The sequence below is a fragment of the Diplotaxodon limnothrissa genome, linkage group LG20, assembly GCF_057381915.1.
Source record: "Diplotaxodon limnothrissa isolate DT_005_m linkage group LG20, D_limnothrissa_male_GT1.1, whole genome shotgun sequence".
Lineage (NCBI taxonomy): Eukaryota > Metazoa > Chordata > Actinopteri > Cichliformes > Cichlidae > Diplotaxodon > Diplotaxodon limnothrissa.
In genome coordinates this window covers 11,457,278-11,483,416 of record NC_140615.1, presented here as the reverse complement: position 1 = coordinate 11,483,416, position 26,139 = coordinate 11,457,278, and the positions used below count along the sequence as shown (strand labels likewise).

General features: G+C 40.0%; 1 protein-coding gene across 2 annotated transcripts; it reads left to right on the top strand.

The window, feature by feature from the left end:
• The first annotated feature begins 1,844 nt into the window (after window positions 1–1,844).
• On the top strand, window positions 1,845–24,595 carry gabrd (gamma-aminobutyric acid type A receptor subunit delta). Of its 2 annotated transcripts, XM_085345695.1 has the most exons (9): window positions 1,845–2,321; window positions 15,666–15,781; window positions 17,817–17,884; window positions 19,132–19,352; window positions 19,758–19,840; window positions 20,069–20,206; window positions 20,622–20,777; window positions 22,245–22,456; window positions 23,541–24,595. In XM_085345695.1, exons 1-9 carry the CDS (start codon window positions 2,254–2,256, stop codon window positions 23,865–23,867), a joined length of 1,389 nt encoding a protein of 462 aa, XP_085201821.1. In that variant the 5' UTR covers window positions 1,845–2,253; the 3' UTR covers window positions 23,868–24,595. The 2 variants fall into 2 exon arrangements, with proteins under 2 accessions (XP_085201821.1, XP_085201820.1); XM_085345694.1 differs by lacking the exon at window positions 1,845–2,321 and having other exon boundaries at window positions 15,574–15,781.
• Window positions 24,596–26,139: the final 1,544 nt, after the last annotated feature.

The window sequence follows — 26,139 nt, the reverse complement described above, 5'->3', positions numbered from 1 at the left end:
CCTAACAGGAAAAAGGAGGAGTTTATGGATGAGGAATCCAACAAATGCAGTCCTGTTAAATGCACTGTAGTGTGTACGACAACCTAACATTTTCCACATCAAAAGCCCTTACAGTCCAACTCCAAGAGAAGGGGTGGCCAGGAGGGTGGAGTGGATCTACAGCCCCTGGCCATGCTGACCTTTATGGTGCGGTTGACAATAAATATAAGCACCCACCTAATGGAGAGAGCTTGAAAAATAATTGAGTTACAAAACTTTGGAAAAGTGGACTCACAGAACAAAAACAACCACACTTCAGGAAAAATGTATCAACCAGATTCAGAAAGAGACTAATGACTAGTTCAACTTCATTAACTTGTATTTGATGTATATATTATCCTCTTAAACAGCATTGTTTCTGTTTTGTCTGCATGGCGAGGATTACTGCATCACATTCGAATCTGCTTTGCCTGACCATATTCGCAGTTGCTGCTTTGCTTAATGAGACATAATGAGTGTTTTTCCAGGAATTTTTAGAAATCCGTTACTCGAAAGTAGGTATGACAGGAAAGTAGAGGAGGAGCAAGACATGAGGAGTGCCAGTGTAGGAATCCTCATCCCTCCCATCCCTGTATTCTCTAATATGACTTTTCTGTCAACTTACTGTACTGATGTCTTATCTAATCTCTATTCAGTTCCTTTAGAGGCTAAATCTCGTGAAACTGTGGCCTTTGATCTCATACACCAGAAAATGTTTGATCCCTGAGAAACAGTCTGATCTGCATGTGCTTTAGAAAAGAATTATATAACAGTCTGGGGTGGAGGCGTGGATGTAAAAGTGTACATACTGTAGGCTTATTTCACAAAAACCTAGCAACACATGCAACCAGGTTTTGGAGGGCATATTCCAGATCCACTCTATAAGGCTTTTAACAGCTGGGTTTGCAACACAACAAACACAGTCTGTGATTACGTTTACACTGCGAAGGAGGACATTACAAGATTAAACTAAACAGTTGTTCTTTTATGCATTAGTACATGCATTTTGTTTTTGTCACTCCTATACATACAATATGTCTTTTATTTTTAAATTTCACAGTTAGAGAGGCAATACTCACCATAAATTCAATATGCTGAGCGAATTGATGGAAGGCCCCAAATTTTGGTGTTGGTCCGATACCAAGTAAGTACAGAGTCTATTGCATATACCAATATATTTAAGCTATAAAGGCAGCTTGTGTAGAGGAGAGCATGGGTCATGATTTGTGAGCTCATTTTTTAAAACTGTTTTTGTTTTTGGAGACCTGGAATGTTAAAGTTTCTGTCTCTAAAGCATGTTAGTTCAGCTTATGTGCTACAGGCTAAAATAGACATGACAGTCAACACAAAAAGTTTCAGACATTTTTCATAGTGCATGTTTGAGGTTCATTTCCAAGAAATAACATTAATTACATTTAAAAAAGAATAAATAATTTATTTAAGACCGTTGAGTGGGCTTCATGCTGAATTTAGAAAAGAAAAAACAAAAACAAAGTATCGGTCCTATCGCGCTAGTATCGACTCGGTAACAATACTAGCGACACTATTGTCCACCTCCAAAGAAAGGACCTCTGCGCACACTTTGGGCAGCCCCCCTCCCAGTTTGATCTTATTCCAACAGAAAGAATCACAACTTTATGTGAGCCACTAATTACCTAATGGAGATGAGTCAAATGTGTCAAACATTACATAATATATTGAAGTCCTTTGCTTATGATGCCATTCCTGCCACCCCCCACCCACCCCCGCCTTCTGTGTCCAGATTCAATCTGACGTTTAGAGGCCAAGCGACGGAGGGATCGACAGATTAGCGAGTCTCCCTCCCTCTCTCCCACCCTCCCTCTCTTTCTCTCCCTCTGCCTCTCTCCATCCTTTTCTCTCTCACTCGCTTTCTGCGCTGTTGGTGGATGTCAGGCGGTGGATCGGCTCCTTGTTTCGGTCGGACCCGGAGTTTTGTCTTCATCTTTTTCATAAGCGCGCTCTTCTCTTGTGCGCTCCTGGACGCGGAGGAATCGGGGAGCTCACGACCATGGGGTCACCATCACCTTCACCACCACACTTTACTTTGTTCTCCGCGGCGCTGGATCGGGAGGAGAGCGCACTAAAATAATAATAACTAAAAAACAAACAAAAAAAGCTAACAAAAAAATCCTCTTGTGGGCTTTGTCGTCGAATTACATTGCGGGGGAACTTTTCTCTTAGCATTACGCATATATTAATCTGACAGCGTGTGGAATGGAGATCCCAACTTTCCTGTTTTCGAGTCTCGCTCTGCTCTTCGTCGGAGGAGATATTTTCACCAGGTGAGATCAGCTGTGCTTTTGTTTGTTTTTTTTAACTTCTTGCAGGTGTCTTATGTGCTTCCCACTGCGGAGCGCTATGAATATTCCGGAAGAAGTTAGCCGTCAAATTATAAACGGTATTAATAATAATAAGAAAGCAACAAACTAGAACGATAAAACAAGGAAAGGCACTGTGATTTTCATCTATTTAGGAGCAATAAACTGCTCTTCTTATTGATTTAAAGTCTCGCGTCAGTTGAAGTCCTGCTTGTTGTGCAACCGCCTCCCACGACTCAGTGCTAGCAAAACTCACGTTCACGTTCACTCGTGGATAAACGGACTTCTACAGGCTTACATAAAACTACTTATAGACACCCACAATCTGAAGTCTGCTTTCTTCCCCGCTTGCATGAACCTGATGACACCATTTGCATAATGCATATGCATAGTAAGAGGTGATTGTTTTCTATCCCCCCTCCCCTGGTGATGAATACCAGCTGAGTGGAAGCGTTTGCGTGCGCGCGCGCGTGTCAGATAATGTCACGAACCTCCAGGGGGTGACATCTGCCACGTAAGGGATCAAATACATCAGATGATCCCATGATGCAGGCCTCATACTGCAGTAAACACAGTACATTTAAATAGAATATCACTAAGGTGCTCAATTTGGGAGGTTAAAAAAAAAGAAAAAAAGGTGTAGGTGCTGCTGGGAGCTTCAGTCGTGAATGCGTCTCTGAAGTAGGATTATTCCAGGTTGTGTATTATAAGGTAAAAAAAAAATCTTAAGAGTGATCCAGTCCTATTCAGCAGCGGTTCAGATTTCAGCCATTTGAAAAGATTTATCAGGACCATTGTGCTGACTCTGAGGATAAATTACCTTCTCACCAAGGAGCAGGTCAGGTCTGTCTAAACTAGTTTACAGTGCTTCGTTTTTGACAGAGGCCTGCATTCATCGGCATTCAGTTCGCGGGATAATCAGCATCTACTACAGAGCTTCAGTTTCAGTACTTGCTTTCACACTGAAAAGGGCAAAGGGTGAAACTCTGAGGAAAATTGGGGAAAATCACCTCTATTGTCCCTCTTGGCTGTTCACCAGTAGAGGGAGTAATAGCTATTGTAATTGGATTTTCCTGCCTCCAGTCACTGCTGTTATTATTATTTTGTTCTCAGTACAATGCAGAGTGTAGGCTTTTTCTTGCACCTCATTATGTGTCATCTCTCTCTCTTTCTCTCTCTCTCTCTCTCACACACACACACACACACACACACACACACACACACACACACACACACACACACACACACACACACACACACACACACACACTTTGCAGAGGAAACCTGCACGCCGCTTTCTTTCCTCGCTCCTGCTCTGCACAGAATCACCCTGATTCTCTTTTTTTAGCTCCTCGTTTATCCATTTCACAAAAGTTGCTTAGCTAAGTTGCGCCTCACCACCTTTGGTGTTGCATGAATTTCACAGTTTTTTCTTTACAGCTGAAGTGTCACTTACCCTTCACTTTACAGAGTACAATCTGCATCTAAATGGACTGTATAATGTCTGTAACAGAGGAGTGGGCTAGAAAACATGCTATTGCGTAGTAGAGAAAAGCATCATCCTTTGGTCATCAGTAGCCCGAGATAAAAATTGTCTTGAAATGGTAACTGTTAAATAGAGTGCCAGATATGTGTTAATCCATCCCTGAAAGTACTGCCCAGTAAATGCTTTTAAAAATCTATCATGCTTAATCTTTTCAGGGATGATCTTAGTCGTTTTAGAAAAGTAAAACTATAATGTACAACTTGTTTTTAAAGATTTAGGTCTTCGGGTATTTCACAAAAAGTGCCTGGTAGTATTTAAACCATTGCAAATAAGTTGTTGGCCTGTACTCTCTCACACATATCTCTCATTAATAATATCAAGTCACTTTAAGCCAGGGAGAACATTGCTGTCACAATGTAGAAGCTGCACTTTACTAAAGTGACATGTCTTTTTTACACATTTTTTATTTCTGCAGGTGAAAGTGTCACTGATATTAAAAGTGTTGTTTTCAAGAGAGATTTGACAAAGAGGGCAGCAGAAATAGGAAGAAACACAACACTTCAGTTCTATAAACGTACTTTAAGGCACCAAAAAGCGCTGGAATAACACACAGTCACAAAGATACCTGCGAAACAGCTCATTTTTTTCTTTCCTTCTTTATTTTATATTTAACTCATTTTGTCAGTCATGTTGTATACAGATATGTACCAATACAAGCAAATATATTAGACATAAAAACCACACCGAAACATCAGGAGTCACTTTTTGGCACGACACCTGGAATACAGAGTGAGTTAAGAAAGCGACTAACGCTAATCCCCACCTCATTCACCTCTGCCTCAGTGCACGAATATTGCAAATGATCGACTGTATAATTTTCTGCAAGTGTTGCATGACAGTTTAAATTTTCATGTCTACAAATTGCAGATTTTTGATTTTTTGTTGGATTGGGCTTGTTAGCAAAATGCAGTGAACCTGTCATAATGGGCGATGCATTGCTTTCTTCCAGTGTGGGAAACATTAAGGGAACTGTACAGAACTGACATTCATACAAGATGGCAGGGAGTTAATTTACCGCACTACACTGGTTGAGTTGATTCAAACACAGGCTAAGCCTTTTCATTAGCTTTTGTCACTATGAAAAAGGATTAATGTGTTTTAGTCTTTTTTGTACCAGCAAAGGTGTGACTAATATAATAATGGTGGCTCTGTTATATGTATGTCTAGTCATTAATTCCACCCGTGTTCTTGCTGCTGTCACAGTCCACAGTGGATTTCTATCACAAGGGCCAAAGATCATGTTTTTAAAAAGAAACAAAACCTTGAAAGGTCAGCTAGGTCATTATTTCAGAACTGACACTGACAAAAAAAAAATCCATATACATGATTAACCTGACTTCCAGTGGTTTACCAGTTGTAAGACTTTATTGTGACGCAGCAGCTATATAAAGTGTCGAGTCTGCAGTGTTATTATAATTAGACTTCATTCAGCTCTGATTGCAGGAGATAAGTCAACAGCGAGGCTGCTATCTGGTCACAAAGACAGGAACATAAATCAAAACTCTAACCAGACCCGACTCCCGTGACACGCAGGTGCTACTAAAGATAGCTGAACATACCGACACAGGTGGCTGCACAGCCAGATTACACATAATACTTTCATGCATGTCGGTGTGTGGTTATCACCAGCTGACTGGAGGTTGAAAGGAGATTCACAGATTGTGCGCTACAACAGCGATATCTCAAAGACCAAGAAATGTGACAATAAGAGTGCGGGGGAGAAAAAAAAATACTGATTAAGTCCAGCAAAGCTAATCTTTGAAAGAAATGAGGACCAAAAGAGATTTAAGCAGTCCTATTATGCATTACATTTTCTCCTCTCTTATTTATACTGGTAATTGTGGTGGATTCTCATATTAAATAATGAAGTAATGCACACATAATCCCTGTGAACTCAAAGTTTAGGCTTGATACTTCTCAGATTTTCTACTTCTCAGAGTTTAATGTCCTCATAGAGGGATATCCTTAATACAGTGTGGCTGGCTGTGAGCGCAGAAGACCCGCTGACATGCTGTTCAAACCTAGCCAATTGTATAAAAGTTAGCTTAAAGAGAGTGGGAAGTGAGTTAAAATGGATGATAAGGATCTGATGTAAGGATTAGTTTGAGTTGTAAATACAAAGCCATTTTAGTAAACTCCAAGTTATGAGCAAATGGTAAATGGATTGGTTTTCATGCAGTGCTTTTCTACTATACTTAAGCACTTAAAGTGATTTACACAACACACATTGTTCACTCATTCATACCCATGCACTTTTTTCTATATCTGAATGCTTTTCTGTCTAACATTCACACTCTGAACGCATCAGAGAGAAACTTGGGTTTTGGTATCTTGCCTGAGGGTACTTTGGCATCCAGACTGGAGCAGCCAGGGATCAAACCAACAACTTTGTGATTAGCAGATGACCTGTTCTACCTCCTGAGCTCCAGTCTATTAAGTATATAAGGCCTCCTTTAAATAGGGCCTTTGTTGTAAACGAAATGCATTAAAAACTGAACACAAATAGAACAAGAGACTCACCTGCAGGCTGACTAACCCCCCGGGGAAAAGTGTTGGATTACTGACAGAGCAAAGCTGAGTCTAAAGCACTCTTTAAGAGCCCAATTGTGGCATTTATGGACTAAAATGCACAGATTGTAAGGAGTGTGGGTCCATCCTATTCTCGGGGCCTTGCTGCAGGTCAACCTGGCCCCACGATGCAGCTAATCATATTTTATTTTAACTGCTAGTCGAGCAGTTTAGCTTAGAGCACACCCGGGAAGAGAATTTTAGTGTCATTATTTACCTTTTCAGAAGGACATGCACAGGAGGTCACTCCCCACCTTTGTTTTCATGCGGACGTGTAGTTTAGGAGCAGGTGGCTGCCCCTGCTTCATGCAGGAGGATTTAAACTCCACATTTTATCATCTTTTCTGGCTTGTCACACTTGTCCTTAAACCTGCACTCAGGTGAAGCCCTTGTCCTGACTAATCCGCATGAGAGACTGACTCAGCGGATAAATCCCCCCACCGTCCGGAGACTACATTTTCCAGTAACGCTGTGTTTTGATCATGTTCCCCCGGCTGCATGAGCTGGCTCCGAAGCCTGACTGTGAGCTGGCTACAGGGTGATGCAGGCACACCTCAGCGCCTCAGCTAGAAGCCGCCTACTCAATTTATGTTGACATATCACACGTAAATGGGAAAAGGAAACAGTTTAGGAGAGTTTTGCTGATTTCATTAATTTCTAGATAATTATACATGAATTTATTTAGCAGTTTGCATGTCACTTTGATAAGTATGTTAAACGCAATGAAATTAACCTAATGATAAATACCAGCAGTATCTAATCCCCATGAGAATGGACAAGGCTGTGATACAGCAGTTCTGCGTTGGGTATTTTGCACTGGTTACACTCAAACTGTAATGTGAGTGCTTTGGAAACCAGTGCGTAACAGAATTTCCTGTGCATTTCCTGCAGTTCCTTCTATGATCATTATATTCAAAGCAAATGTCAAAATGATTTGCTTTATTTTATCCAGCGGAGGTGTGATGTGTCGGCAACGTGATGTGTGACGAAAGCTAGTCCGTGACAAACTATCCGAGTTTGGAGATGTTCTGGGTCTTCGGGCTCTTTAAAATAGCGCAGGATATTCACTGACCTGAACGCGAGTCCTGCAGCATTTTCCGTTCAGATAAGGACCTCTCTAACAGCAGCACTGTACAGCATGATCATCCCACAGACTCCATCACAGAGGCAGAGACTGAAGCCCTGTGTTTAGAGACACCATTATGTAACTAGAGTATCAGGATTCATACATATGAAGTGCCCTTGAGCAAGACATCGAATCCCTCCCAGCTGTCTTGCAGCTGACCTTTGAGCTTCCTGCAGAGGGAGGAGAGCAACACATGTCTTGGTATCAATGAGAAGAAATGGAAAGGGTGCAAGGCTCACAGATTTAGAAACAGCAACTTATCTTTTTTTTGTTTCAGACATAAATTTAGTCTACCATAAATTATCTTTTTCTTCTTTTTCTATTCCTTTCGCTTTTTTTTTTTAGCTTGGATAAACTTCAGTTCTAGACCATCATACAGGAAAGAGATAAAGTGAAAGATAAAGCAGTAATTTGTCCATGCATTACCTAATCATTGAGGGTTAAAGGAACGATCTATACACGACGTGTTGCTGAATTATGTTTTTTGTCAAGTATACTAATTTTATTTTGTTTTATTCAAAGGTTGCATGAACATAGCAGGCACTTTAGCACATATAGCTCACGAAACAACTGTTTACATCTTGTAAGCTTCAGTTGGCTAATTCCACAAAAAGCAGTGACACTGGTGCACAGGTCAGCCAATCACAGCCTTGCAGAAAGACGGCTTTGTGACTTATAATTAATTCTTTTCCCCCTGATGCATGACTACACCTGATCTCAGTGTTTCCTCCACCTGCCAAACCCTAATTTAACCCCCAGTTATCACAACAATCCGCCCCACCAAGCCCAACTCTGTCTAATGGGGATAAATGTTGCTTTTTACCATCATAATGAAGAAATAGTTTTAATGATAGAATAATTTTTAAGCTTTCAAAATGCTCACAGTGATAAGCAAATAAATAAACAATGCCACACTCGCTAACACAAATTATTATTAGTATAAAAATATATATTCTTAGACATTAGAAACTTTAATGTTTAAAAACACAAATGTTGGGAGAAACTTGAATACGTTTAACAAGAAAAAAAAGAGAAGTTTGTTTTTAAATTTGGGACTCTTTCTTTTGAATGTACTCTACATTATCTATTGATACTTGTATTAAAAAAAATGGATGTGCAGAAGGAAATGGAGCACTCTGGAATGCGATTAAGACTGACAAACATTATTTGAGTGCAAATCTGGTCAATAAAACATCTGTTTGCCGCATGGCAGCGCAGCACAGACCCTTAATTATGAGTGCTAATGCAGTGCGAACACCGTTAGAAACCCACACCTATAAATGTGAAGCAGCTGTTCAGTGATTTAACTATCTATTTATTCATGTTTTATTTAATATTTATCCCAGTTTGATTCATTTCACCACAGAACTAATAGAAACAGTTAGATCAGGGCGCTGATAGGTAGTCCAGGTATCGATTTGAGCGATTATACGATACTGATTAGGGTTGTTGGTGTGTGCTGTGCTTTGCATTCACAAAAAGACACCATAAATTTGAGTGAAGCCGCTTCTCTTTGTTTTTCTCCCCAACTGTTTAATGTTAGCTCACAAACAGACGGCAGATCCGAGCCCTGAGAGAGACGTTTAATGAAAGCGAAATATAGAAGGATTAGGAGCGTCTGCAAATGCACACCCTCTCAACTGCTTGTCATGGATGGAGGGGTGGGAAAATGAAGAGGCGCAAATGTTTCGTAAATCCAAGAAAGCAATCAAATGTTCAGACCGGTGCGTCTTTCAACAGAATACATTTGATTTTTCTTTGGAGAAGAAGTGAAGTTGTTTTTTTCCTCCTTAAGCAAACTGATATTTTTGTAGAGAAGGAGAACATTTGGTGTTAAGAGAACAGCTTGCAATAAAAGCAATAATCTGTGGCAAATGTGAAAAATTATATATGTATATGTGAAAGTCAGTAAAGCCAGATTAATTGAGTCGATAAAAGCTTTTAGTCGGGATTTTGGACCCTTGGATTAACATTTCTTCGCATGTGTTTTAGAGTAAATCGAAGCAGCGCTGCACACGAGCAGCCCCCATCATATAAAGAGGGAGAAAAATTAAAAAAAGATGCTGTGCAACAACCACACCATGACAGAAAAGAGTCTTAGTTATTACATACAACTCCTTCACACTAAATATTCACAGCTGTGTGGGAACTGCAGAGAATAAAGGCACCAGGGCCTTAAATCTTTAAATCCTAAAACAGTTAACAACTGTAAAATGAGTGTTAAATTGCAATAAATAGAGTTCTACTATAGGATTTGTGTGATATACATTTCCACCCGCTTTCTCCTCCTCTCCAGACAGAGGTCTGTTTGACCTTGGTGTGTTAACAAATGACTTGAAAGAAACGCTCTTTATTTCCAGATTTAGAAACTCCCAATTAGCGCAGAAATCCAGGAGTCACTTAGTGATTAATTAATTCACTCAGTGCTCCCATTTTTTTAGTCATGACAGTGATTGCCAGACTAAAAATACATCTGCCTCTGCAAAACAGATCCACCGAGAAAATGTTAATGGCATGGCAGAAATGTTTATTTATTTTATTTCATATTCAGTTAACCAGCCGTTACATTTTGGTGAATAGTTTCCGTATGGCATAATGCTGTGCTCTCGGGCACGTCGACTTTCTTCAAATGTCAGCCCGATTTCAAAGGTCAGCTCGCGGCTTTTCATTGTCGAACGATCTGAACACCTTCCACGAACCCCCCATGCGGTCCATTTCCCTGTCGATACCCCCACCGCCGGCCTTTGGATGTCAGAAAAATCGTATTTGTTTGTAGCAAAAACAGTCAGCACCTTCAATTTTGCACGATAGCTTTGCTTCTAACATTTGATTCATCTCCATGTGTCTTTTTCATGGTGATGTCTAACAAGCCATGCCTCTTTTCAACATGGACTTCTCATTTTTAAACTCCCCTCTAAATCTATGTGTATGGATCTGTGTATGAGTGTTTCAGAATACAAAACTGCCACCTGGTGGTATCTCAGCTGTGCTACGTTTGTGAAATCCTTCACAGAGGCTCCTGCTGTTGCTGCTCACAGTGTTACCTTTCTGCCCTCAGGCAGCACTAAGTGATTTCCGGATCCTTAAAACAGACAATAGCTTTAAATGTTGCTGTTATTCCGCTCCTGGCACATACACAGAGGTGGCAGTGCATGGGGGCAGTTTGAATTGAATGCAAAACAATGCATGCACAAAGGTATGTTGTTCAGAATAAAAGTCCACAGTGTAATGAGAGCCTATTTTCAGTGAAATACAGCGATTTGGAGGTTTGTGGAGTGAGGCGCAGCATTTTGTTTATTATGCGCTGTGTGGAATCTGAGGCTACGCTGTTAGATTTGGATCTGCTGTCAGACTCCTTGTGGACAAAAGCACGCTGTGGAAACACGACTGAGGAAAAATATGTCAGCCAGGCTTTAATCAGCGTGGCTTTTGAATGCTGAAACAAGCACAGACTTTTTAAAAAAAAAAACTTTTTGAAAGGACACCCCTGAGAGATGTAATTTTGCGCTGACATTCAGCATCTTTGACATTCAGGATTTAATCATTTTCATGCAAAGAGGAAACAAAACAAACAAACAAAGGACGAGTTGCTTTGGGTGAAAATAAATGACCAAATAATTGCACGCACACGTTTTTTTCTTAATGTTTGAATCTTGAGAAAATGTGATTTCCTAAATCAGCGATGAATAATTCAAGGATGCAAGAGAGTTTTGGAAAACATGTTATTAATAAAAGTCGTGTTTTTGCGCTCCATCTTTTTCAAAAGCACATGCTGACAAGTTATAGGACTAAAAATGATAATTAAAGTGAAGGTTCCTTCATTTTCATAAATAAACACTGTATTTAAAGCAGCATCAGTCTTTTATAAAAGCACTAAATTAAAAGTAGAAGGTGTAGCCGGTATGGATGACTTCATTTTCAACTCCCTTAGCCTTTTCCTTCTCTCTTTTTCCTCTTTGTTTCCCTATTGTTTGCTTTAGTCAGCTAAAAAGAGAACTATTTCTGTTTTTAGCTGGTGGTAGCTGCTGGGGCTTGACTATTACCCTGTTACTCTATGTCATGTAAATGTGTAAACATCTGCAAACGATTAACAATTTGAGCTCACGTTGCTCTTTTTTTGGGGACCTTTTGTTACATCAAATATTTTCCCTCCAATTTTATACAGTTGAAAAGTAGAGATGGATATCACCGATATCACATATCGGTATCGGTGCGATGCTGACCTAAATTACTGGATTAGATATCGGAGAGAAATAAAAAATGTAATAATATCCATTAAATATCACAAAAGCACCTCACAAAACGTGCGACATGGCATAACTCAGCTCATAACCTTAGCACGTCGGAGGAGTATGCATCACGTGATAGAGCGGATGTGACGTGCGAGACCAGTCGGCGGTCTGGTTGAGCATTTAGAGCCTCGCTACCAAACCAGCATTTCATCTCCGAGAAAGTTATCCCAGAGAAGTAAAGCAAGTTTGTAAGTTAATCTCTGAATGTTTCTAAAGCATTCCCACGTTAAGCTTACCAACCGATACTGTATATGGAGCGACTGCCTCTCTCTCTCCCTCTCCTGCTGCTACTTCAATCATGAAACTGATCAATGATCAGCTGATCGGCTTTTCTGTCGTGACTCCCGTCTCTCTTGTTTGTTTTTGGCCCACTTTGCACCAGAAAGAGGAAACCAGTGGAGACACAACAGCAGCACCTTTAAGCTTGATAAGCTGTTGTTAGAATGGTAACTGTGCAGGGGCGGGCCTAGCAAGGTTTAGCCAGGGGGGCAGGTAGGGCATTAACAGGGAAAGGGGGTCACAAAGAAATACTTTTCTTTCTTATTCTCATGTCTAGCTTGTAATAAATAATTATCTGAATCTTACAACCAAAGTATTCATCTGATGTAAAATGTATAGAAATACGTTATTGTATATAGTAACTATTAAGTCTAATATATACCCTAGTAAGCTATAGTACTTTTTCCTTTGGGAAGATACCATCTGTGCAGTCTGCAGTTCTGTTGAAGAAAGATGTTGAATCTAATTATTGTAGAAAAATAATTGATTTCTGTGCATTTAAAAAAATTTTTTAACACGTGCATTAAATTAAAGTCGATTACGTTAATTAAGCATTATTAGGTGGAGGGTGGGGTGTGGTTCCCCTTTTGTTTTGGCTGGGAGTTGGCAACCCTATTAGTTAGGTTGTACTCTTTAAAATACCAGAATAGGGAGGATGTTCAGGATTTAAGTTTATTAGATTGATCAGTATTGCTCATCTATGAAATATTTTGGGTGCAGTGTATTTTTTGCATACAGGTATAACAGAATAGCTTTAGTTTTGCTTGTTTTTTTAAAACTTGAGTATCAACTTATACAAAATGCAGCAAGATATTAAAAAACACACGTTTTATTCGTTATAAAATACAAATAACTGAGTAAAAAATACAACGTCAGAAAAAGAGCATTTGTGGTTTGTGTGTCTGAAAGAATAAAAAATATTGGGCTATATATTGGAATATTGGCTTATAAATCACCCCATATAGGTACTGGTACTACAAATTGTATACTGGCCGGCCTCGATTACAGGATAGTCAACGGCTAACATGAATTCCTTCCATTAATCTGACAGATTCTGAACATTTCAGCTTCATGTCTGGATGCACGACCTGGTCACTTCTGCTGTGATGGACCTGGTGACATTTACAAACACAAAACTGAACTGCTGATTATGACTGGACATAAATCTCGTGCTCTGTATGAGTTGCTCAGCATAATTGTTTATGAGAGTGACATTTGATCTATGTTTTGCCATAACAGGGGGGCTTTCATCATTTTATATTGTCGTCAATTCAGAAGAGAGGGCTCCTCCTCAAGGAGCCTTTGTATGAATGTCAAGGGAAAGTCTCTCACATATTACAGGCACACACAGAGTTGCACAAAGAAACACAAAGATCACAGTGGCAATAGATCACAGATACAATTAGACATTTACAATACTGTGCAGAATTCTTGAATCATGCCTCACTTCTTTATAATTTGCTGTCAAAGAGCCAGACTTTCTAGTCATTTTTAAACTGGTCTTGAGCAACAATTCTTCAGGCTTCTTCTTCAGTCTGAAGGTCTTCTGATCCTTTTTTTTTCTTTTGCACTGTCTGCTTTCTGACTCATTTTCAGTCCAGTTCTTGACCTGAGCATTTTCAGAGGAACTTTCTTATTTTTTGTTAAGCCACTTAAAACTCACCTATGAATCATTCGAGCATAAAATTTAGCAAAGAGGCAATTTTCTTGCTAGTAGCGTGTCAGGATTATACAAAATATATAATTTGCTCCCAGTTTTTTGATAAACTAACACAGTTCAAAAGGCACGAAGTTGCATTTTTGCACTAAAAAGCTGATTCCCAAAGAGCTATTACATGAAAACCTGGCATATTTCAGCATAGAGTGCAGTGTGTTGTTAAAAATTTACTAGACAACTAGACAAGTGAAGGATAAAAGAAGAAGTTGCACGTCTAAAATCTATATACAGTAGAATACCACTATCTGAAATTCAAACAGGAAAAAATCTAGCAAAAACCTAACATGGTGGAAACTGTATTGTGGGCTAAGGTTCCATTTCAACCAGTGGTGTTAGGGATCCACCACCAGTACCATCTGGAAGGATCTGATTGACAAAGACTTCCACGATAATGGCAGCCAACATATAAAGAAGAGCTCAGAACGCCCTTCAGGAAGCCTGGAGAACTATTCCTGAATACTAGCTAAAGAAATTATGAGAAAGCCTGTGTTGAAGAATAAAAGTGGTCATACCAAGTATTAATTTTCAAGCATTAGAATCGCACAAATTCAATTTTTACCTTATATACTATATTTCCGTGTACATTTTAAGTGCACCTATGTTACGTTTTTCTGACAAACTTTAAAGAGATGAAAGGTTGCTCGAGATTTTTCCACAGCATAGTCAAGTGTGGGTACACTTCACTAGACACAAAGATCCCTAAGGTTCTCTGTTGCCAACACTGATATAAGTGTGACCTGAGTCTAAATTACTTTAATCAAATGAAATTCACTTCAATTAATTTTATAACAACAGTCACCTCAAGGCGTTTGATATTCTAAGGTAAATACCCAAAATAACAGAGAGCCAACCCCAACAATCAGATGACGCCTTAGTGACAGTGGGAAGGAAAAACTCCCTCTTAACAGGAAGAACCAGGCTTAGCGAGGATCAGCGATCTGCCATGACCAAACAACACGCTTTGGAAGATGGTCAGAGATTAATAATAAATAATGATTATTTGCAAGGTGGTGTATAAATACATAGCGAAAGAAAAAAGGTGAGTAAGGAAGAAATATTCTGTGCCTCGTGGGAAACCCTCAGCAGTATAGGCCTATTGCAGCGTAACTAAGGGTTGGTCAGGGTCTTCTGATCCAGCTCTAACTATATGCTTTTTTAAGATGGAAAGTATTAAGCCTAATCTTAAAAGTAGAGATGGTGTGTCTCTCCTGAATCCAACCTGGGAGCTGGCTCTACAGAAGAGGGGCCTGAAAGCCTCCCATTCTACTTTGAAATATCCAAGTACGTCTGCAGTCTGAGAGTGAAGTGCTCTTTTGGGATGATATGGTATCATGAGGTCTTTAAGAAAAGATGGAGATTGATTATTTAAGACCTGGTAAGTGAGAAGAAGGGTTTTAAATTTAATTATGGATTTAACAGGCAGCCAATGAAGAGAAGCTTAGCTAATTGGTGTGTGCCATCTAGCTTCATGGATCGACAAACCTGGGTATCATCTGCATAGCAATGAAAATGTATACTATGCCTTCTTATAATACTGCCTAAGGGAATCAAGTGTAATCCAAATAGACTTGGTCCTAGCACAGAATCCTGTGGAACTCCGTAATAGGAAAAATTAACGATTTAAATAATGAATCTTATTTATGTTTGAAAAAGTGGTTATTGTGTCAAATTTTGAGATACTTTTACGTATGCTACTAACTCTATCTGAAGTTCTGCCAGGCTTTTCCTGTGGACGTGTGACAGGACAACCACTGAAGGCTGCTGTGTTTGTTTTCTTTAGGGCCATGCTGAGTGACGTTGGGGACTATGTAGGTACAGACATTGAAATATCCTGGTTACCTAATCTGGATGATTTAATGAAGGGCTATGCCAGAAATTTTCGCCCTGGGATAGGAGGTGAGTATGAGATCTACTGCTTGTGGCGTTGGGTTACATTTCACCGCCTCACATTTACAGCCATCCTTAGCATCACCCAACCGAAGTCCTAAGTACAGGAGCATGGATTGCACTTCATCTTCCAATTCCATTATCCCGAGAGGCGCCTTTGGTTTGGCTTTTCCTGTACGACATTAAAACAAGGCTCTGTTTACCTCATACAAATACTAGGGGTGCAACGATATTCGTATCGATATTGAACCGTTCGATACAGTGCTTTCGGTTCGGTATGCGTATGTATCGAACAATACAACATTTGTAATTTATTTTATCAACTTTCCTTCTGACGATGCTGTCTGTGTGGAGCGCTCAGTGAATCTGCGTTCGACTACTCCGCCTAGGCTGCACTGTCGAGCGCAGATCCACACGCCGGAGTGGAGCGGTGGCACAAACATTGTGTGCTGCTCTGGAGAATTTGCTAAGAATGGCTGCCAAATGTGAAACATTCAATGACCACAGCAATAGATTTCTCAATCTCACAGCTTAACTCAGCTGAGGAAAGGTGAAAATGTGGGGCAAGAGTGCCGCTATCGCCACACACATACCACCCTGTGCATGATGCAGAGAATCATAATGCAACATCATGTGGTCACTGCATTTCTATTTATGTCACATTTTAATGTGTTGAAAAAGGAAGCTAAATGGAAGGCTGTTGTGACCACTGGGGAATCATGTCTGTTATTTCGGGGCAGTTTCTTTCACTCAAATCCCACCCCATGCTATTAATATGGAGCAATAACAGGGCCTTAAATATATGATAATTATGAAAAATGTTTTTGCAAGATAAATATAATTTGTAAGGATAGTGATGCACAAGATGTAAAGAAAAGACGTGACAGACAGATTGTTTCATAAAAAAAGCACAATGTATTTTTTTCTTTACATAAAATTTATGGATCTTGTTATCGCCTCACTTGAACACTGAATATTAGAAGAATTGATAACTACACAAAACCTGATTTGAAAGTTGAAAACCATATTATGAACCAAAGTGTCTGAATGTTTCCAATCTCACATCATTTTAACAGTAAGGGAGGATTAGTTCTGCAGTGGAAGTGGAGTCTCTTTTTATATAATGCAAGAAACTAATATACAGTAACAACTTTTCCCACTGTAAACATCAATATGTGCTGCCAAGGTTTCCAGAGTGCAAAGCCTATTTGCAAATGCAAAGTTTCTGAACTGATAATGCTGTAAAACATTTTTAATTTTAATCTATTTGCATAATTAGAGTGGTAGCAAACAAAATCAATGCCACGTTTCTATGGTAATGCTACACATTGTGCTTCATTCTAATATACAGCGAAATATTTTCTATTATATTTACTAACCAGAGTTGGTAAAATAGCTGTTTAACAAATGTTATAGTCATCTTTGTACCTGCGCTGGAGAATAGAATCACATCGCCCTCTAAACTCTCCCATTTACATCAACATACAATAAGCATACAACTGAAAACCTTTTCCCATTCACTTGCATTTGGTGTTGAAAATATAAATTACCCAAAATGGCATGGGGAGGTGTTGAATGATGGGAAATGATTCCTTAATGTTTAATATATTTTAAATAGCCTTTCTGTTCTGCATCACTGAGCCCCCCCCCCCCCCCGTAGTTTCTGCCCTCTAGCATTCGATGACTGCTGCACGCTCCATGCTAATCATATGGCAAACTGTTGAGTGAACGCTACAGCGTATGTGTGCGTGCGTGTGAATGTTGGCAGAAGCTCTCTCTGTGCAAGTCCATGAAAGCCCAGTGTTGTTTATGAATGCCCATTGTGTGATGTGCCACTTCGCATGGCTAAACTGGATAATGCTTAATCTCTATGCACCGTAGGAGTGTTTGGACGTGGGAGGAAGGTGGATGGGAGAAAAACAGATGGGTTATGGAGTTAGGATGGGAGGGACCAGAATGGGAATCAGAGAAGTGGCGTGGGTGGGTGTTTGAGATGGGGAGGGCAAAGGTTTGCCCTTTTTTTTTCTCACCATTTCCTCTGCAGGTCCGCCCGTGAACGTGGCCATGGCTATAGAAGTAGCCAGCATTGACCACATCTCTGAAGCCAACATGGTAAAGAACAGACACTCGCTCCTTCTTTCTGCACCGAGATTCTCTATCATCACTTCACAACTGTCGCAACGATCAAAGATTTACTATTTGCATAATCCTGACATATCCCACTCGAAGGTTTAAACGCATTCAGTGTGAACATTTGTGACACATCGGGCGAGTTGTTGGATAATTTCAGACTTTCATGGATTTTGTAAAGTGAAATATCAAATCCAATGGGGCAATTCATGTTTTGCACAAATATCATTTTGCGTAACCTTGTAATCGTGAGCGGCGCCATGTCTATCATGAAAGAAGGAGTTTAATCTTAAAACGCTTCAATTCAATATGTTTTTTTTTTTGCTTAACATCTGAAATAAAGTCCAAAGTATGGTAGCCAAAAGAGCAATGAAACTAAAACACAAACACAAAGTGCACAGTATTCAGGGAAAGGCTGCAAAGTAAGACAATAAAGCCAAGTGCTTTATTGCTTTTATGCTGTGAGGACACATAAAACACAACCGGACACTGAACTGCTGCAGTAATATCTGAATTATGCAAGCAGAATAGTAAAAAAGCACCACAGTAGTTACTCACGTCACCAGCCAGTGCGGCATGTGTGCTCCAGCATTGTTTGCTTCTTTTTCAGCCTCCTCTCTGGTGGTTTATGCTGTTTGATGCTAATTGCGGTATTTCACTCTTTGGTTGTGTTTTTCTGCATTTGCAGCCAGATCTGCATTTGTGTGGCTCACCAGGCGTTTGAAGATGGCTTTTTGTGTTTTCTTTTCTTTCTATATTTCTGTTTGGTAGGAAGTTCAGTGTCACATTTTGCTGAAATCTCTTGCAATAGGAAGAAAATATTTAATTCAAATCTACAATATAGTGACAAAAGAGTTATTATTCTTTTTCAATTTTGCGATTATAACAATAATTAACAGCATTTTAACGGTGATATCAGTTTTAGGGTTATGTCTGAAAAGAAATGTGTTTGGACCCTTTAATTAAATGTTGCATTCATCATTAATTGAAGGGCCAAAATCTCTTCTTACTAAAAATTCTTATTGAGTAATTACTTTTCTTTTCTAAATAATTTCATATTTTGACACAATCTCACCAACGATTTTTCCTATATAAATAAGTTATTCCCAAAACCGTCCAGAATAATGAAATAAATTAAATATATTTTTAAAAATACAAAGTAAATATAATTGAACCTAATATTCCTAACAGTCTGTCTCCCGTTTTACATTCCGTGGTGTTCCTGACAGGAATACACCATGACTGTGTTCCTGCGGCAGAGCTGGCACGATGACCGCCTGTCCTACAATCACACTAACAAGACTCTTGGACTGGACAGTCGGTTTGTGGACAAGCTGTGGCTGCCCGACACCTTCATCGTTAACGCCAAATCTGCTTGGTTTCACGATGTGACCGTAGAGAACAAGCTGATCCGCCTGCAGCCTAACGGAGTGATTCTATATAGTAGCCGGTATAAACAAACAGATCATTGTCTTCTCTTTCTTTTGCCTACAGAAAATTATAAGACAATTCTGCAGTTTCATCTTAGCACACCAGAAATTTTCACTGTCTTTCGTCATTGTTTTGATCAGACTGCACTGTTTTGGTTAAATATAACAGTTCTCATTAGCGCTGTGTTTGGATGCAGGCTGTTTTGAGCAAAAAAATAAAAATAAGAATGCATGAATAGTAACTAAATGGACTTTTCGTAAAAGAGTCAGATTTTTATACCAGGAGTTAAATAATGAAGGATGTATTGATGAACATGCAAAAAGAAGATAAAAGAAAATTAGTTTTTATTTGAAAAATGACAAATTGAAGAAACTGTAATAGCATCTATGTCAGGGTTTGATTAAGCGAGCCGTTTTGTTCCTAGAATCACTTCGACAGTGGCGTGTGACATGGACCTTACCAAGTATCCCATGGACGAACAGGAATGCATGCTGGATTTGGAAAGCTGTGAGTTGGGATTTATCTTAAATGTTCATTTCTTCTTTCCTACATTCATCTTTATGGGTTAAAAATGTTATTTCAGTTTATTGCTGAAACATTTCATTGTGCGAGCACGGTGACATTTGTGAAAGGTTACAGTGTCTGTGACAGGATGAAAATGCTAAATGTTGAGCGAACCTCGCACATCTGTGTCGGCTGGACGGGTAAATGTCTTTGTTGTTGTTGTTTTTCTAGATGGTTACTCCTCAGAGGACATTGTGTATCACTGGTCGGAGAGTCAGAGACACATTCACGGCTTGGACAAATTAGAGCTTTCCCAGTTCACCATCACAGACTATCGCTTTGACACTGAGATGATGAATTTCAAATCAGGTGAGCATCCCTCTTTTGTGTTGTTTTGTGCCTGTATTATGTTTTACACGTATGTGGTGGTTTTGGACTTTGGTCCCTCTTGTATTGGAGAACTCTACACATACTTCTTGAAGCATGACTTCTTTTTTTCAACCAGAGGCACTTCTGTGGTTGTATTCTATTCGTAGACGAAATGCATCAAGGCAGACTTGCTGCTGAGCCAGGCAGGAGATTTAGGAGATGAGAGCAGTAGCTGCTGGGAAGATGCAGCTGCAACACCATTTTATGCGTTAAATCTTGAAGTTGTGCCACTAGGGGCAAAAGCGAGGCAAAAGATGTTGCCTAGCGTCAGAGCCTGTGAAGAACAATGGCCTCTTTATGATAAATAATTAGCATGTTTGGTTTGAAACAAAGTGACTTGTTGTCTGCTTCACAGCGGGGCGCTTTCCGAGGCTCAGTCTTCGCTTCCAGCTGAGACGTAATCGAGGTGTCTACATCATCCAGTCGTACATGCCTTCGATATTACTGGTTGCAATGTCCTGGGTGTCCTTCTGGATCAGCCAATCAGCAGTTCCTGCTCGTGTATCCTTAGGTTAGTATTAATTGGATGAAGTATATTTGAACATTTCGAAAGGGGTTATTTCAGTGAAGGTTGGTGCTCGTTCGTCCTCTGAAAGGTTAAACCACATAAATGACAGTTTTCTTTTCTTAGAGTCTTACTGCGTGTGGGGTTACATTCAAACTAATGCATTGTGGTTACAAGGAACTCATAGCAGCCTATTGATGACCATCACAGGATACAACATAGCTCAATACATGCTGATGTTAAAGCAAAAATAATAAATCTTTAATTCAGTTCCTGCACATATTTCTTCAGGTCTCACACAGATGTCCTCACAGGCCTGAATATGTTATCTCTACCCCCCAGATATAAGAAACATTGGTTCTCTCCCCCAGTTTAAATCTCAACTCAAAACCATCTGTTCAAATCTGCATATTCACTGTGAACCCACTGTTTGTTCATTTTATCTTGTGCTTTTGTTTTATTGTCCTTCATTGTGTCATTGTTCTATTATGTATTTTATCCTATTGTACAGCGTCCTTGGGTGTCTTGAAAGGCGCTTTATAAATAAAATGTATTTATTATTATTATTTTTTTGTTAATTAAAAAGGATTTATGATTAAGTATTTTACATATGCCATGCAGCCTTACCTTCTGCTATGAAATCAGACGCACGTAAGCCTTAATTTCGCAATTGAACTTTGCAGTTTCCTGTCTGAAAATTGCCCACCTGCCTCAACCATCCCCTCTGCTTGCTCATGTTGAGATTTTACTCAAAGAAGAAGAAGATATATATTTCTTGATGTAGTATGGATACAGCTAAAGAGCTTCTCAGTTCCCACCTCTCTCGATGGTCCTGTCTGTTTCAGTCAGTGTTAAGCAGCTTATTAACTTGCAGGTGCAATGAAGTTGTGCCCCTCTGTTTGGCTGCACACACTGGGGGACATGTTATGCAGACAACAGCTAGACAACTTGGTGGGCCAAAATATATCAAAATGCTAAATTTGCATGCAGGCTAAATTACAATTTTGGGGGATCGGGCCCTCCGGCCTTGAATTTGACGCATGAGGATGAGACAAGTCAAACGTTCATGTCCTCTCAAGACTAAAATTCTGCAGAATGTGCCAACAGAATCACTGATGAGCTGCAAACATTCTAGTTAAAGCAAGAAAAGACAGCCTCATCAGACAGCCCGATGAGGCTGTCTTTTTAAGTTTAAATGGAAGATTTGGACCAGATGATGGGACATGAGCAACATTCACTCTGAGAGAAAGATGAATATGTACACCAAATATTTTTGAAAATCCTGTTCCTCATTTTGTTTAAAGCTACCAACAGAAAGGGGATAGTGTTCCCTTAGGAAACCTTAGATTAACCACCTAACTGACAGTTTATACTGTTGTCTAGACTACAGTAGGGGACCAACCAACCTACAGTCTGAGAACACTAATCAAGAGCCCCACATCCACAGAAGTCAAATTTTTGCTTTGTTTTCAGGGATTACAACTGTTCTAACCATGACCACGCTGATGGTAAGCGCTCGCTCGTCCTTGCCCCGAGCGTCAGCCATCAAGGCGTTAGATGTCTACTTCTGGATCTGTTACGTGTTTGTGTTCGCGGCCCTCATCGAGTACGCCTTTGCTCACTACAACGCTGACTACCGACTCAAAGAGAAAGCCAAGGTCAAGGCCAGCAAGCTCAGCTCCGAGGTGAGGATCACTCATTCGATCATTTCCGTCATGTACACCTGTCAGCAGACCTTTCAATCTGGAGCTTCGGGGCGGTAGGGTGGGGGTGTTGCTACTAAATTGTGCGCACCTCTTAAACATAAACCTAGGCCGGACATCAGGCCTTGGTGCTGACAAGCATCCATCCCACTGACCTTCAGCAGGACATGAATCTCTATAGACCATAATGGGAAAATAGATGATCGCCCCACAGGAAGCAATAGTGATTCTCATCATACTGTCAGCTTCTTAAGTTGCTGGTGTCCATCATAACTGAGGTAAACCTTCAGAATAACAGTGGCCGCACCTGCTATAAAACTATGAGTTCAGAAATATTAAACGTACCAGATTACCTGTCAGAGCAGTGAAGCGATTAAAATTAAATGTTGCAGTGGAGTGATTGTGGAAAAAAAGGAGCCAAACTGATATAGGGTATTTTACATTGATACTGATGCAGATATCAAAGTATTTTAAAATATAATATTACAATAAAATGGCCGATGTAATTTTCTTTCAAACATACGAAACATAAACAGATTTCTCAAGCCTTTGTTTTATTTAGTTATTTATTTACTTGTTTACCTTCCGCTCAACTCAGCTCAGCGCCCTCTGGTGGACAAACTATGCAACATCAACACTCAAAAAATGGTTGAAGTGCCTCTTCTTTACTTACATTTATATTAATTGTCTATTACAAATGCAGAAACAATAGTTTTGCAAATGAGCTGACAACATTGGTCTGATCGCTTATGCTCTAGTGAGTACGGTGTAATCAAAACTGCCAAAAGAGATGATAATCATTAATACCACACAATTAACCCTTACCTTAACCACTGACAGGGTTAGGGTTAGTCGTGTGTTTATTTAAAAAAAATGAAGCATTATAAAATATAAAGTACCAGGATGGACCAAATACTTAAGAGCTTTTGCTTATAAAGTAGTTATAAGTTATAGTAGTAGACCTCATGAATGCAAAGGGGTTGAATTGTCACTTTTGCCAAATTTGCCAGAATAGAGCTCTGTCAGGTAAATGCTTAGATGCTTCTCTGTCTCCTCCTCTCCACAGTCTATTGTAAAGAACGGCAAACAGGCAATGGTTCTGTTTTCCCTGTCAGTCACCGGCATGAATCAGGGCGTGGTCATTTCCAGCCGCCACGGTCGAGCCCAGCGTTCCAGCAGCGAAATTCCCGGGGAGGGTGGAACGGAGGAGACGGAGCCGAGGCGGAGAAGATCCAGGCAACCGGAGGAGCGCGAGGAAGAGAAGAAGAAGTGCTGTTCCAAGTGTGTCTGCAAGCCCATTGATGCAGATACCATCGACATCTATGCCAGGGCCGTGTTTCCTTTCACTTTCGCCGTGGTGAATGTGATCTACTGGGTGGCGTACACCATGTGAAGAGGAGGCAGCGGGTCTGAGCGACTGGCTGCCATCCAGAGCTGTATATAAGAAACTGCTGGAGCTGTGCCACTTTAATGCTGGCAGACTGGTGCAGCAGAAATATACTGCAGCCTTCAGTAAAGGCGAGAACTCGTCAGACAAAAGACAAAATAAAGTATAATGGCCTGTGAATATGGAAATATGGTAATTACTGGAAGTACGTAGAAGTTTAAGAAGTTTTAAGAGGATTAAAATATATTTAAACACAAACAATGTCCTGCAAAGGTGAAGGACTATGTTGCCTGTGGAAGACATACAGCACACATTTAATACAGTTTAACTAACAACAAACACTTCCACATCGACCTGTTATATAAGCCGACTTAACACGAGACACCAGACCTCACGTCCACCAAAACAGCCGCACTGACCACAAGCTCTCCTCTAAACAAATACAAATAAGCATACTTAGCCTGTCTAACTCCACAATCAGTGAACCACTTGTTATCTCACAAAGCAAAAACACCACCCAGACAAGAGGATAACGAGATGAGGTGTACTGCTATTCTGCATGGCTGAGAACTCATTACCCCCTCTCCCCTCCCGCCACTGCTATCCCCTCTCTCTCTCCCTCTCCTTTGGTCCCCCACCCTTTTTTTTCCTGTTTATTTTCACGTTTAGGACACCGACTGGAGGGTCTTATCTCCCTCTGCCAGTTCTGCCTGTTTCCTTGCCATTAAAGGACTTCCTCCACTACCTGTGTGCGTGTGTTTGTGTTTCTCTCTCCTAGCGCCAAATGATCTCTTGAAAGCTAAATCCATGTTGGTTAGGTATATTCAAAAGAAGACGAAGCTGCTTGAAATCCCATCTGGCAGGTCCGAACATGCAAAATTTTAAGGGGTTATGAATAATTAACTTATCAATTATACTTTGCTCTATTAATAATTTCCTACTCGTGCCCGTCCTTTGTCTGAACTGGGAAATTGATTTCAGGAGACTCGTGGATTAGAAGGCACCACAGCTCTTTAGTTTTCTTATTCAGTCACTACATTAAATACAGTGTATTATGTGACCTCCAGTTTGAGCATTTCAGCTTCTTGAATCAGAATGAAACTGCATCTTTGATTAAATCATCAGTTTTCTTTGCTTCTTTGATGAAAGGTTCAAGGTGGACACATCAGCCAGTAACTCTGAATGTTGTAATCAGTTGTAACAAAGTGTGGTGTCCACAGATTTACAATACTGTACAAAAGTCTCAAGCCACACTTCATTTCTTTATATTTTCCTTCCCAGGAGCCAGACTTTCCAGTAATTTTTTTTAATTAACAGCAACAGTTCTTCAGTTTTCTGAAGGTCTTTCAAAGTTTTTCTTTGGATATTGGCTGCTTTTTCAAGCACCTGTACCTGACCATGTCAGAGGAAAGTTTTTTGATTTCTTAAGCCACTTAACACTAACCTAGGAATCATTCAAGCACAAAAATGGCACCTGACTCAAGGGATGAACCAATGTTGTGTATACAGATAAGAGACAACCAAGCAAAATAGCAGTTTTAAATTGTATCTTTTGGGACTTTATTACTAGCAGCCTGTGGCAAAAAAAAAAAAAAAAATACCAACAGTAACACAGTTTGACAGACACAAAACCAACAAAGCGATTCCCAGAGAGCTAATAGCTGAGATCGTGGCAGAAGGAATTCAGCATGTGGGGCTGTATTTCAGCCGGTAGTGTTGGCAATCAAAACTGATGGAAATATGACCACAGAAAAGTACAGTCAGTGATCTGCCATGCCATTTAGAAAGCTTCTGATTGACAACAACTTCATTTTTCAGCATGACAATGATCCCTAACACACTGCCTGCCAGTCATGGATCGGCCTCCCCACAGCCTGGACATCAACATTATTGAAGCATTGACTGAGAACAGACCAAAAGGCAGCCAACATACAAAGAAGAGCTTTGAATATCCTTCAAGAAGCCTGGAGAACTATTCCCGAAGAAACTTTAGGAAATGACAAGAGTTCAGACTAAGTTGGAGAATAAAGGCTCGTTAGGATTGTACAAACTCTATTTTTGCCATATATACTGTATTTCCATGTATGTTTGTACATGTTTCAATAACACTGCACATATTTCCCATTTTCCTTGCAGAGGAAATGAGGGTTGGCTCAACACTGTTACACATTACTGTAGCTTCCTAGTCCGAAGAGTGGTGTAAACACCAACCCGATATCACTGCAAAGTGTGTGATAGACACGATGGTCCACAATATCCATTTCACATGTTGCCTTTC